The sequence below is a fragment of the Bison bison genome, unplaced genomic scaffold, assembly GCF_000754665.1.
Source record: "Bison bison bison isolate TAMUID 2011002044 unplaced genomic scaffold, Bison_UMD1.0 scf7180017864132, whole genome shotgun sequence".
Classification (NCBI taxonomy): domain Eukaryota; kingdom Metazoa; phylum Chordata; class Mammalia; order Artiodactyla; family Bovidae; genus Bison; species Bison bison.
In genome coordinates, this window is record NW_011494704.1 from 268,864 (window position 1) to 282,363 (window position 13,500).

At 40.6% G+C, this 13,500-nt stretch overlaps 1 protein-coding gene and 1 long non-coding RNA gene across 3 annotated transcripts in view; one reads left to right on the forward strand and one right to left on the reverse strand.

Annotated features, from left to right (window-relative positions):
• Window positions 1-1,175: 1,175 nt before the first annotated feature.
• On the reverse strand, window positions 1,176-6,849 carry LOC104988378. 2 transcript variants are annotated; one of them, XR_825231.1, is made up of 4 exons: window positions 6,205-6,849; window positions 5,268-5,388; window positions 4,749-4,888; window positions 1,176-1,433 (listed from the first exon to the last, which is right to left on the reverse strand). It is a non-coding gene; the product is annotated as an uncharacterized LOC104988378 (long non-coding RNA). The 2 variants fall into 2 exon arrangements; XR_825230.1 differs by lacking the exon at window positions 1,176-1,433 and adding an exon at window positions 4,582-4,621.
• The window catches only part of ARG1 (arginase 1), an 18,049-nt gene continuing 9,352 nt past the window's right edge, over window positions 4,804-13,500 (forward strand). The window contains exons 1-3 of the mRNA XM_010839682.1: window positions 4,804-4,897; window positions 5,162-5,362; window positions 9,954-10,026. Coding sequence (XP_010837984.1) covers window positions 5,306-5,362; window positions 9,954-10,026 — 130 coding nt within the window. The 5' untranslated portion in view covers window positions 4,804-4,897; window positions 5,162-5,305. The remainder of the gene's footprint in view (window positions 4,898-5,161; window positions 5,363-9,953; window positions 10,027-13,500) is intronic.

Below are 13,500 nucleotides of genomic sequence, written 5' to 3' on the forward strand. Positions count from 1 at the left end.
GCCTCCTACAGACCACAGGTCGTATTGGAGTAGGGCCCACCTTACTCCAGTATGACCTCATTTAACTAATGATACATGTATGGAGTGACCCTATTTCTAAATACAACCACATTCTGAGGGACTGGAGATAAGAACTTCACCATATCTTTTGGGGAACGCAGTGCAACCCTTAAAATCCCTGAATATCTTTAAGGGTCAGTTAATGTTTGTAATTTCTTAACATTTCTGCTGTTTTAAATCTAGTTTGTGACAGTGTGTTATGGCAGCTCTAGTAAGCTAATACAAGGACCTATGTACCAAACCTCATTCTAGTGGCTCTGGATCAAAGTGAAATAAGATGTGGTCCCATCTTCAGGGATATGCTAGATAAGACTTCAGAAAGAGAGAGAGACAGAGAGTGAGAGATTCGGGGAGGGAGATGAAGAGAAAGAGGGAGGAGAGATACTAGTTAAGAGATTTGTATTATTAGGAGAGAATTTCTCTGATGGGTCAGTCAGTGGTAAAGGCCCCACCTGCCAATACAGGAGATGCGAGTTCAATCCCTGGGTCAGAAAGATCCCCTAGAGAAGGAAATGGCAACACACTTTAGTATTCTTGCCTGGAGAATTCCATGGATGGGGAACCTGGTGGGCTGTAGTCCATAGAGTCGCAAAGACACACACTTCAGATGTTGGAATAAAAATGATATACCCACAATGAAATTTGAGAGACAGCAAATCTCTATGGACTAATTTATAAAGTTACTAAAAATTCTAGCAGAAGTTTTTAAAAGGAATCCAACAACTTATTCTGAATATGTAGTAGAATAGAGATCCATAAATAGCTAAATCAGTTTGGAAAAAGAAGAGAAAAATGCTATTCTCAACCAAAAAATGGTAAGATATACCATAAAGCTTCCCTAATACCTCATAGCTCAGTTGGTAAATCTTCTCTAACAGCTCAGTTGGTAAAGAATCCACCTTCAATGCACGAGACCCTGGTTTGATTCCTGAGTTGGGAAGATCCACTGGAGAAGGGATAGGCTACCCACTCCAGTAATCTTGGGCTTCCCTTGTGGCTCAGCTGGTAAAGAATCTGCCTGCAATGTGGGAGACCTGGGTTTGATCCCTAGGTTGGGAAGATCCCTGGAGAAAGGAAAGGGCTACCCACTCCAGTATTCTGGCCTGGAGAATTCCATGGACTGTGAAGTCCATGGGGTTGCAAAGAGTCAGACATGACCGAGCAACTTTCACTTTCTTACCAAAAAGCCATGATAATGAAGCAGTGTGGACCTAGTGCAGCCATAGGTAAATGAACCAATAGATTAGAAGAAAGAGCTCAGTGACATACCTGTATGTTTTGGGGAACTTGGTACATGAGGGAAATACTACTTGAATCCATGAGGCAAAATGGATGGACTGCTCAATGGATGTTATTGAGGAAACTGACGGACCCTACAGGGGAAAAGAGAATTGGAAAACACCCAATGTACAAAGATGGGTATCAATGGATTAAAGAACTAAGCATGAAAGACAAACTAAAGCAAATAGGAGAAAATATAGAAATATATATTTGTGATTTTTGAGTAGAAAGGACTAGTGAAATTCCAAAATGCAAAGTGCAAGGGAAAATTTTTTCAATTGCCTATTTAAAAAATAAGAATCTCAAATGATGATATATATGAAATTATCAGATTATTTACAGATTAGGAAAAGTTAACTGTGAACTTCCAGATGTTCATGCTGGTTTTGGAAAACGAAGAGGAACCAGAGATCAAATTGCCAACATCTGCTGGATCATCGAAAAAGCAAGAGAGTTCCAGAAAACACCTATTTCTACTTTACTGTCTATGCCAAAGCCTTTGACTGTGTGGATCACAATAAACTGTGGAAAATTCTTCAAGAGATGGGACTACCAGACCACCTGACCTGCCTCTTGAGAAACCTGTATGCAGGTCAGGAAGCAACAGTTAGAACTGGACATGGAATAACAGACTGGTTCCAAATAGGAAAAGGAGTACGTCAAGGCTGCATATTGTCACCCTGCTTATTTAACTTCTATGCAGAGTACATCATGAGAAATTCTGGACTGGGTGAAGCACAAGCTGGAATCAAGATTGCTGGGAGAAATATCAATAACCTTAGATATGCAGATGACACCACCCTTATGGCAGAAAGTGAAGAGGAACTAAAGAGCTTCTGATGAAAGTGAAAGAGGAGAGTGAAAAAGTTGGCTTAAAGCTCAACATTCAGAAAACTAAGATCACGGCATCCGGTTTCATCACTTCATGGCAAATAGATGGAGAAACAGTGGAAACAGTGGCTGACTTTATTTTGGGGGCTCCAAAATCACTGCAGATGGTGATTGTGGTCATGAAGTTAAAAGACACTTGCTCCTTGGAAGGAAAGTTATGACCAACCTAGACAGTGTATTAAAAAGCAGAGACATTACTTTGCCAACAAAGTCTAGTCAAGGCTATGGTTTTTCCAGTAGTCATGTATGGATGTGAGAGTTGGATTATCAAGAAAGCTGAGCACCGAAGAATTGATGCTTTTGAACTGTGGTGTTGGAGATGACTCTTGAGAGTCCCTTGGACTGCAAGGAGATCCAACCAGTTCATCCTAAAGGAGATAGGCCTGGGTGTTCATTGGAAGGACTGATGCTAAAGCTGAATCTCCAATACTTTGGCTACCTGATGTGAAGAGCTGACTCATTTGAAAAGACCCTGATGCTGGGAAAGACTGAGGGCAGGAGAAGGGAATGACAGAGTATGAGACAGTTGGATGGCATCACTGACTCAATGGACATGAGTTTGGGTAGGCTCTGGGAGTTGGTGATGGACAGGGAGGCCTGGCATGTTGCAGTTCATGGGGTCTCTAAGAGTTGGACATGACTGAGCAACTGAACTGACCTGAATTGAATTGAGGAAAAGTTATTTGCAATATGAAACCATAAGAGGTTCTTGTTGTTCAATCGCTAAGCCATGTCCAACTCTTTGCAGTCCCAAGGTCTGCATCACACCAAGTCTTCCCTGTCCTTCACTATATCCCAGAGTTTGCTCAAACTCATGACCATTAAGTCAGTGATATCATGCAATCATGTCATCCTCTGTCACCCTCTTCTCGTCCTGCCCTCAATCTTTCCCAGCATCAGGGTGTTTCCCAATGAATCAGTTCTTTGCATCAGGTGGCCAAAGTATTGGAGTTTCAGCTTCAACATCAGTCCTTCCAATGAACACTCAGGGTTGATTTCCTTTAGGCCTGGTTTGATCTCCTTGCTGTCCAAGGGAGTCTCAAGAGTCTTCTCCAGCACCACAGTTTGAAATCATCAATTCTTCAGCACTCAGCCTTCTTAATGGTCCGACTGTCACATCCATACATGACTACTGAAAAAACAATAGCTTTGACTATACAAGTCTTTGTCGACAAAGTGACATCTGTTCTTTTTTAATACATTATCTAGATTTGTCATAGCTTTCCTTCCAAGGAGGAAGCATCTCTTAATTTCATGGCTGCAGTCACTGTCCACAGTGATTTTACAGCTGAAGAAAATAAAATCTGCCACCATTTCCACTTTTCCTCCATCTATTTGCCATAAGGTGATGGGATCAGATGCCATGATCTTAGTTTTTTGAAAGTTGAGTTTTCAGCCAGCTTTCTCACTCCCCTCTTTCACCCTCATCAAGAGGCTTTTTAGGTGCTCTTTAGTTCTGTAAGAGGTTAATAATTAACTATACAAAATCCCAGAGGTAAATATCTAGGATATGCAAGCAAATCCACAAGTAAAAGATAGGAAGACCATGGAAAATAATCCTCTTAAAATGGACCTTGTAAGACCTTATTGAATTTACACATTCAATAAATATTTATTGAGTGCCTATCACCTGTCAACACTGCTCTGGGCACCAGGGTTACAGCAGACAAATTTCCTGCCCTTATGAAATTTAAATAGTCCACAACCTTCTCTCTTACCAATAAGAAAAAGAAATTAGTTTCTACTAAATGAATTTTCCTTTAAAATGATAATTGTGTCATTTTAAAATTGGAAGAATTTTTAAGGTGCATTTCTTCTAATTCCATACATTTGTGATAATATTCCCAGGGCACAGTGGCCTGACGCATAAACACAGATGAATGTCACCTATGACACATAGGTGACACTTCATCTGTGTTTAGAATGTAAAGGCCAGTAGTTAGATGGGTCCAGAATTGCTATGACTGAGTCACGGCTTTTCCATTTTGTGCCATTTGGCAACCTCTCTGAGCTTTAGTTCCTTCATCAGTAAAATAACAAATAATGAGACAGCTCATACAATTCATATGAGGATTAAATGAGATAATATAAAACAAACATCATCTGGCACACGATAAAAATTCAATCATGACTCTTTTTACATCTTTATTTCATGTTGATATTGAGTCCAGTAATTGTTATTTCCCCATGCATATCATGGGGCTTTCCAGGTGGCAAGGATTCCACCTACCAGTGCAGGAGATGCAAGAGACATGGGTTTGATCCCTGGGTCAGGAAAATCTCCTGGAGTAGGAAGTGGCGCCCACTCCAGTATTCTTGCCTGGAGAATTCCATGGACAGAGGAGTCTGGCAGGTTACAGTCCATGGGGTCACAAAAAGTTGGACACAGCTGAGCACAACAGACATATGCTATTTCAAAATTAGTATGGTAACACTTCTGGTTATTAATCAGGCAATTAATTTTTTCTTTAATTAATAATCAGAAAGGGAAGTCATATGCCTTCCCTGAGACCTACCCTGGTAGTGTGTGAGGTGTGTCTTGTAGATTAACCATTAATCCTAGAGTGAAAACTGAATTCAGGGTTGTCGGGCTGGAAAAGATGTGAGACACCATCTTGCTAGTCCCCGGTTTTTTGACACAGGCAGATGCACAGACCTGAAAGAGGTAAGTACCATGCTCTGAGTTTGCACAGCTAGAACTATGGCACTTCTCCTGTGGTTATAATTAATTATGATCAGAAAAGATGACTGTGGTTAAGAAATCATGGTTGTGATTAGGAAACATTAGTGTTACCAGGTGGCTTTGTGAACTGGGTGTGAACTGGCTCCATGAATGACCTCAATTAATTACAGACCTAGACTCAGGAGGACTCAAAGTTATTCCGAGTATGAATGTGCTGGACTTCACTTGACTGTTGCTTTGGTTCAGTAGGTGGAGCCACTCTTCCTCATTAGAGTAAACAGATTCAACTCAATTATAAATAGAAAAAAATATGTGCCCTCCGCCATTGAGAGCTGCAGAGAGTGACGACTACCTGGAGACCTCGGGCGCCACGGTCAGCAGTGTTGGAGCATGAGTTCCAAGCCACAGTCCATCGGGGTCATTGGAGCTCCCTTCTCAAAGGGCCAGGTGAGTCAAATTCTGGCTTTGAATAACTGCAGTTTATGAGAAAAGTTATGAACTTCAAAATTAGTAAGGTGTCACTGTCTGGTTAGTTAAACAGCCTGATACAACCTGACCTGAAATTTATACTAAAGTCTTTTCATCATTTTACATCATTGTATAATTATGGTCACAAATCCACTCATAACATGAGATTTATAACTATAACACCTAATCCCAGCCCCAGCCAGTTTTATTTAAATGTGCCGAACTTTTCTTCATTTTTTGAGAAAATAATTTTATTTGAGTGGAAATAGACGATTTCTGCCTTGTAGCTACTCATTTAGATGTCCATGCTCTTATCGATCTTGGTGTTACTGTGTATATGTAGAAGGAGATAGAATTTTAGGAAAATATATTTTTTTAGTTATATAATTAATACCTAGAAAAATTCATAGATGGGTGGTAAATTTTAAGTTTTAAAAATGTGAATAAACTAAATATTATTGATTTATCAACATTTTGAGTTATTTATATTATTTTAGAGCTTTAATGATTCTATAAAATTGTTGATTCATGGATTAGGTGGAGTTCTTTGTGTACCTCCTTTTGAGGGATGAAAAAAGAAAAGCAAAAAAGGAAACCCACCTGCAGATTGATCACATTGAAAAGACTATTGGAACTCCCAAGTTCTAAAACATGCCAACAACTCTTAAATATACTGTCTTTTTTTTTCTTGCCCAGGCACACTCATTCTGGTAAATTTAATGAGATTACAGATATCTTCAACTCCTCCAAGTGTCTGTGCTAAAGGGGTGGGGGAAGAATAAAACAAAAGCAAATAAGATAAAGTGTGAATTCAAACTCACCATGCAGATTTTTTTGAGGTTGTGGTTGTTTTAAATGAGGTTTCTCGGGTTTCTTAGAACTTTCTCTTTGCCCAGTTGAGCAGTGTATTGCTTCTCTTAGTTCTGAACTCTTGCTTTGCACTCTGTGACTTTTTTTTTATTACAAAACAAATTGGGACAGGTCAGAGGTTAGAGATGCGAACTGTATTTGAAATGTCAGTCAAAACTGCTTCACTTCCCTTGGAAATCTTTCAAAGTTCTCTCCCGAAACACAGGCAGGTTTTGCTGACAAAGAGGTATTTCTTATAATGCTGGGCTTAATTGCAAATTCCTCAATGTACTCACCTATTCTGACAGGTTCTAACAAAGATCACAATAAAATAATTGATTAAAAAAAAAGAAGAAGAAGAAAAGGGGATGGAGGGAGAAAGGAAGAAAGAAAGGGAGAGAGGGAGGGAGGAAATGGCTTGAACATGCTCTGATCCCTGGACCCCAGCAGAAGGCCACATGCTGATAACAACAGCCCCTGTAGGGGATAACATTTTGAAACATAGCTTTTTCCGTTCTCCATGATTCTTTCTCCTGCCTCTACAGCCCCTCCTTATTAAAACATGGCGCCATGCAAAGAGTAAGACACTACCGACCCATACACACACACACACACACACACACACACGAGAATGAAGCTTCTTGTTTTAAGAGATTTTTCTACTCTAAGCCATAGCATAGAAGGGAAAAATCAGCCAACATATGAATTTCTGTCCCTAGCCAAGGGACATAAAATTTGGATAAACAAGCAAAGGAGAGGATTAAAGGGCAGATGACTAGAAGGTTGAATCTGAAAAAGAACTCCATCCTCAGCCCCACAGCCTTGCAGGGCAGTGGTTGAGGGGAGGGGGTGGTGACCAAAAATGAAGTAGGTATTATATCTATTGTCCCGTCGTGTTAGCTAAGGCTCAGAGGGCTATGGTAATTTGTTCAAGGTCACACTGCTTTGACTCCGTAATTCCAGACACTGATACCAAAGCCTGTGCTCCTGACCTGAGCTGTTACATCTTTAGTTCTACAGCGGATCTTGGAGTTGTGGTCAATTAGGGATTGGAGCCTAGCTTCAAAGTCAGTAGTGCTAACAAGGAACAATGAGGAAAGACCAAACATGAGAAGCATTTTAAATCAGATGGAAAATAAAAGCTAGAAAGTGTCAATCTGGGAAGCTGAACAACTGTGCTATTGTAAATATACAGCCAGCCCTCCATATTTGTGGGAATGTCTTTACTGTCATTTTATGTAAGGCACTTGAGCATCTGTGTGGGGTAGGGGAGGGTGTCCTGGTCAATCCTATACAGATCTGGAGGAGAAATTTTAGTATCAGTTAAGGGGTTGTATAAGATTTCTTCTTTTTTTTTTAATAATTCTGAAAGTTCAGAGTGGTTTTATTTTTGAAATTTTTATTGAAATATAGTAGATTTACAATGTTTTAGTTTTGAGTGTACAGCAAAATGATTTAGTTATATATATATATATATATTTATATATATATATATATAATTTTAGTTCTTTTCCATTGAAGGTTATTATAAGATATTGAATATAGTTCTCTGTGCCCTACAGTAGGTCCTCTTTGGTTATCTATTTTGTATATATTAGTGTGCATATTTTAATTCCAAACTCCTAATTTATCCCCTCATCTCTATCTCCCCTTTGGTAGCCATAAATTTGCTTTCTATGTTTGTCAGCCTATTTTTGTTTTGTAAATAAGTTCATTTGTCAGGAGTGTTTAAAATTTGTTCCAAAGTTTGAAAGGGAGAGGGCAAAAGTCAGGGAGTTTTATGACACTGACAATTTCTGAACACCTACTAAGTGTCAGCTCTATAATACAGTGCTGGAAGTGTAGAGAAGATTGGACAGAAATCTAATAAAGGAGAGAAGACAATGACAAATAACTCAATCAAGGCAAAATTTTAGCCAAGTAGCACTCTGCTGCTGCTGCTAAGTCACTTCAGTCATGTCCGACTCTGTGCGACCCCAGAGACGGCAGCCCACCAGGCTCCCCCATCCCTGGGATTCTCCAGGCAAGAACACTGGAGTGGGTTGCCATTTCCTTCTCCAATGCATGAAAGTGAAAAGTGAAAGTGAAGTTGCTCAGTCATGTCCGACTCCTAGAAAACCCATGGACTGCAGCCTACCAGGCTCCTCCATCCGTGGGATTTTCCAGGCAAGAGTACTGGAGTGGGGTGCCACTGGAGTTTAAAAATTGTACCTACTTGTTGAGGGGGTAGGGGTGGGAGTCATAAAAAAAAAAGGCAGTGAAGTGAAGGAGCAAATGTGCCTGGCTGAGCCTGGTGTTGGGGGGGAGTCCCTTGCTGCCAGGGACAGGAATTTGCCATGGAGGATTTGCCTGGTAGTCAGGGCAAGTCATCTGGTAATTTGAGGTGGGAGGAACTTCCGCTTAGTTTGGTGCCACAATGCAACCCTGAGGATGGACACAGGTGTCTTTCGGCACATCTTCCCACCTGACGGCAGGCTTCCCAGGCGGCACTGGTGGTGAGGTGCAGGAGGCCTAAGAGACAAGGGTTGGTTCGCTGGTTTGGGAACATCACCTGGAGAAGGGAATCCAGAAGGACAGCCCCTCTCCAGTATTCTTGCTTGGAGAATTTCATGGACAGAGGAGACCTGTGGGCTATAGTCCATGAGGTCGCCAAGTGTTGGACACCACTGAGTGACTAACACTTTCACTTTTTCACTCCCACCTAACAGCACAGAGTACCTTTCTCTATTGAAAAGCCTTGTTGGAAATTGGAATCAGAGAGACACATAAAAGAACTATTTCTTTAGCTGGCTTATCTGCCAGGGGGCTGGAGAAGACTTACTGCAAGGAAGAAGCATGCTAGCTTCCCCGATGTAAAAAGAGCAAAGGTAGCATTGTGCCAACCATGCTTAGACAGGTCAAAACTTGAAATACTGGGTTGGTCTTTGTGAGTTCATCTCCCAAGTGATGATTTTCCCTGCTGCCTCCTTTCTCCGCAAGAGCCCTAACTTACTACCATGCAGACCTGCACGTAGGTCTGTCTGATGTCATGCTCTTTTTTTTTTTTTTTTACCTTATGTTTTGACTCAAGCTGTTCTCCAGGTTTGCAAAGTTTCTTCATCACCCCATCTATTTTCCTAAATGACCTACTCATGTTGCAGGACTCAGCAGAAATGTCAGCCTGTTCTCTGCAGAATTCTCTGAAACTTCTCCACCCCTGACAGGGTTAAGAACATCCTGTTTTTGTGGTTACAATATCTTTTAACTGTGTTGATGTAAATCTCTAAGTATTGTAATTGGGATTATTAATAAATATCCAAATCCCCTATTCACTTGTGAGTCACTCAAAGACAAAAGCCCTCTCCTTTGGATCATTGTATCTCTATCTCTCAGAGTGCTTTGGTACAAAACGCGTCCACTGTGTTGGTAACATAGTGTGATGGAGAAAAGAAGCTGCAAGTTTTGGGATCCAAACCATCTGGATGTGAACTAAGGCTCTGCCACTTGTTCGCTGTGTGCCTGTAGGAAAGTTATACAACCTTTTTGATTCTATATCTTCATATTTGACATAGGAGTAATTCAATCTACCTTGCTGTGATGACAGTGAGATAATGTAAATTCCTGACCCTGTAGGTACTCAAAAAGTGATAGTTACTCTTCAACTCATTAATGAGAAAGGTTTCTATTGTGGGGGTTTGATGATATGATAATGTCTGAATTACTCTATGTTTTCATTGTTCAGCCACGAGGAGGGGTGGAAGAAGGCCCTACAGTACTTAGAAAGGCTGGTCTGCTTGAGAAACTTAAAGAACTAGGTAACTGTTTACTTAATCAATTTTTATTAAAGTATAGTTGATGTACAATATTATATGTTACATATTTATACAATATAGTGATTCATAATTTTCAAGGTTATACTCCATTTACAGTTATTGTAAAATGCTGGCTATATTTCTTATGCTGTACATTACATCCTTGTAGCTTATTTTATTTGTAATAGCTTGTACCTCTCAACCCTCTACTCCTATATTGCCCCTCCCCCACCCCTTCCCCACTGGTAACCACTGGTTTGAACAAGGTAATTCCTAAGTTGAAAGCTGATCAGCCCAATTTCTTTCTTACTCTGAAGGAAGGTCCAGGCTTCTGTTAAAAGAGGGTGTGTCTGGAGTGACATTTATACCACAGTGGCATTATAGCAGCATTGGCTATAACCTTAGAAGTACATCTTACTAAAAAAAAAGCAGTGAAGGGGAGAATGCTCAGTAAACACTGCTGGATGAATATCCTCACTCAGATATTTTGTCTTTCCAGTGAGACTACTCTTAGAGTAATCTGTGTGTGAAGAACTAGGGGGTGGGTGCATGGTAGGGGATTCAGGGAAACTGAAAATGAAAAGCCAGGGCAGCAGAAAGTACATTACTAACAAAAGGATCCTTATTTGTAAAAAGAAATAAAATAAGATGGTTATATAATAATAATAGCAGTACCTAGTATTTGCATTAACGTGCTAGTATGTGTACATATATACATATATTCTGTATATACACATGAGCATGCAGATGAAAAGTAGTATAATTTTAAAAGTATGGGCTAAAGTAAAGGTCATCTTTATATGTAAAACCCTGATGAAATGTTGGGGAGGATAGAGATCAATCAGAACTCTCATGTATTTCTGGTGGGAATGCATAAATACACAGCCACTTTGGAAAGCAGTTTGGCAGTTTTTTAAATAAACATGCATTTACCTCTTGACCCAGCAAATCTTCTCCTAGAGATTTACCAAGAGAAGTGATAACATGTACTACAAAGTCTTCTTCTTGAATGTTTGTAGTAGCATTATTTATAAAAGTCAGGAAATGGAAACAACAAACGCTCATCAACTGGTGAAGGGATAAAGAAAAAGTGGTACATCCGTACCATGGGGGTAATACTCAACAATAAACAGGAACACAGGCAAGAACATGGGTGAATCTCAAAGACATCATGCTGAAGGAAAGGGGCCAGACACAAAAGGCTATAAACTGTATGATGTATATGAAATTCTAAGAAAGACAAAAGCCTAGCAAGAGAAAGATCAGCAGTTGCCTGTGCGAAAAGACACAGATTGACTTAAAGGGCAGGAGGGAATTTGGGGAGTACTGAAAATATTCTGAAAGTGAAAAAATTCTAAATCTTTATTATGGTGGTACTTGCAAGACTGTGGATATTTCTAAGACTAGCTGACTTGTAAATTTAAAATGAGTGTATTTTAGTGAATAACAATTATACCCCATAAAGTTAAAAAAAAAGAAAAGACCCCAAGCGAGAATAGAAAGCTAGATCCTTCAGTTAACAAGCGTAGTTTGGCCACATTTTATATCCACTTGAATCTCTTGAAGGTGTTACTGATTCATGGATACACATGGACATGTAATAAGTACAATATACTATGACTGATTAATTCAGAACACTGTACTTATCCCATATCACACTTTTGCATGAAACCTGTACCTTGAAGCCTAAGCAGGGCCTTTTAAGAAGTGAGCCTAGGTCTTTAGAATCTTTACGCTATGCTACGCTAAGTCACTTCGATCGTGTCCGACTCTGTGCGACCCCATAGACGGCAGCCCACCAGGCTCCCCCGTCCCTGGGATTCTCCAGGCAAGAACACTGGAGTGGGTTGCCATTTCCTTCTCCAATGCATGAAAGTGAAAAGTGAAAGTGAAGTCACTCAGTCGTGTCTGACTCTTAGCGACCCCATGGACTGCAGCCCACCAGGCTCTTCCATCCATGGGATTTTCCGAGCAAGAGTACTGGAGTGGGGTGCCGTTGCCTTCTCCGTTAGAATCTTTAGGTTATCTGTAATTTATTTAAAAAGTATAAAAATAGAGCCTTTATTTCCTGACCTCATGGAAGCATTATCAGATCAGTCTCTCAGTCGTGTCTGACTCTTTGCGACCCCATGAATCGCAGCACGCCAGGCCTCCCTGTCCATCACCAACTCCCGGAGTTCACTGAGACTCATGTCCATCGAGTCAGTGATGCCATCCAGCCATCTCATCCTCTGTCGTCCCCTTCTCCTCTTGCCCCCAATCCCTCCCAGCATCAGAGTCTTTTCCAATGAGTCAATTCTTCACATGAGGTGGCCAAAGTACTGGAGTTTCAGCTTTAGCATCATTCTGTCCAAAGAAATCCCAGGGCTGATCTCCTTCAGAATGGACTGGTTGGATCTCCTTGTAGTCCAAGGGACTCTCTAGAGTCTTCTCCAACACCACAGTTCAAAAGCATCAATTCTTCGGTGCTCAGCCTTCTTCACAGTCCAACTCTCACATCCATACATGATCACTGGAAAAACCATACCTTGACTAGACGGACCTTTGTTGGCAAAGTAATGTCTCTGCTTTTGAATATGCTATCTAGGTTGATCATAACTTTCCTTCCAAGGAGAAAGCGTCTTTTAATTTCATGGCTGCAGTCACCATCTGCAGTGATTTTGGAGCCCCCAAAAATAAAGTCTGACACTGTTTCCACTGTTTCCCCATCTATTTCCCATGAAGTGATGGAAGCATTAGGTTAATCATATATTCTTATTTAATTCAGACAGTCTCATTATGAGGCAGGTACAGTGGGCAGGCAGAGTAGGAAGCTGAGTGGCTTCAGTTGGATGACCACTTGGAATGAAACCAAGGGCTCTTAATATAGTGTAAGGAAGTTGAGAAAATATCAGTGTCTTTTTTTTTCTGAGCGTAAATATATATTGTTGCTGTTCAGTTGCTAAGTTGTGTCCAACTCTTTTGTGACCCCATGGACTGAAGCTGGTCAGGCTCCTCTGTCCATGTGATTCTCCAGGCAAGAATACTGGAAGGGGTTGTCATTTCCTTCTCCAGGGAATCTTCCCAACCCAGGGATCAAACCCAGGTCTTCTACTTGGCAGGTGGACGTTTTACCACTGAGCCACCTGGGAAGCCCTATATATATATATATATGTATAAATACATTTTTTTAAAAACAGCTTTTTATTACCTACACAAAACAAGCTTATCATAGAAAAGTGAACAGCACACAAACAGAACCCAAGACAGTGTCGCCATGCCTCAAGCCCAAACCAGCTTATCACTGTTACACTTTCATGTCTAGCCTAACTGACTGAGTCAAGAAGAATTTTCAGAGAACCCAGTATAGCAGACAGCGGTGTAGAACCCAGTATACAGCAGGCACCGGTGTGCAGTGAAGTTGGGATGATGATGTCAGCTAATAGTGGATATGGTTTTTACTTTCATGAGATTTTACAGCCATTCCAGGTTCTTTTT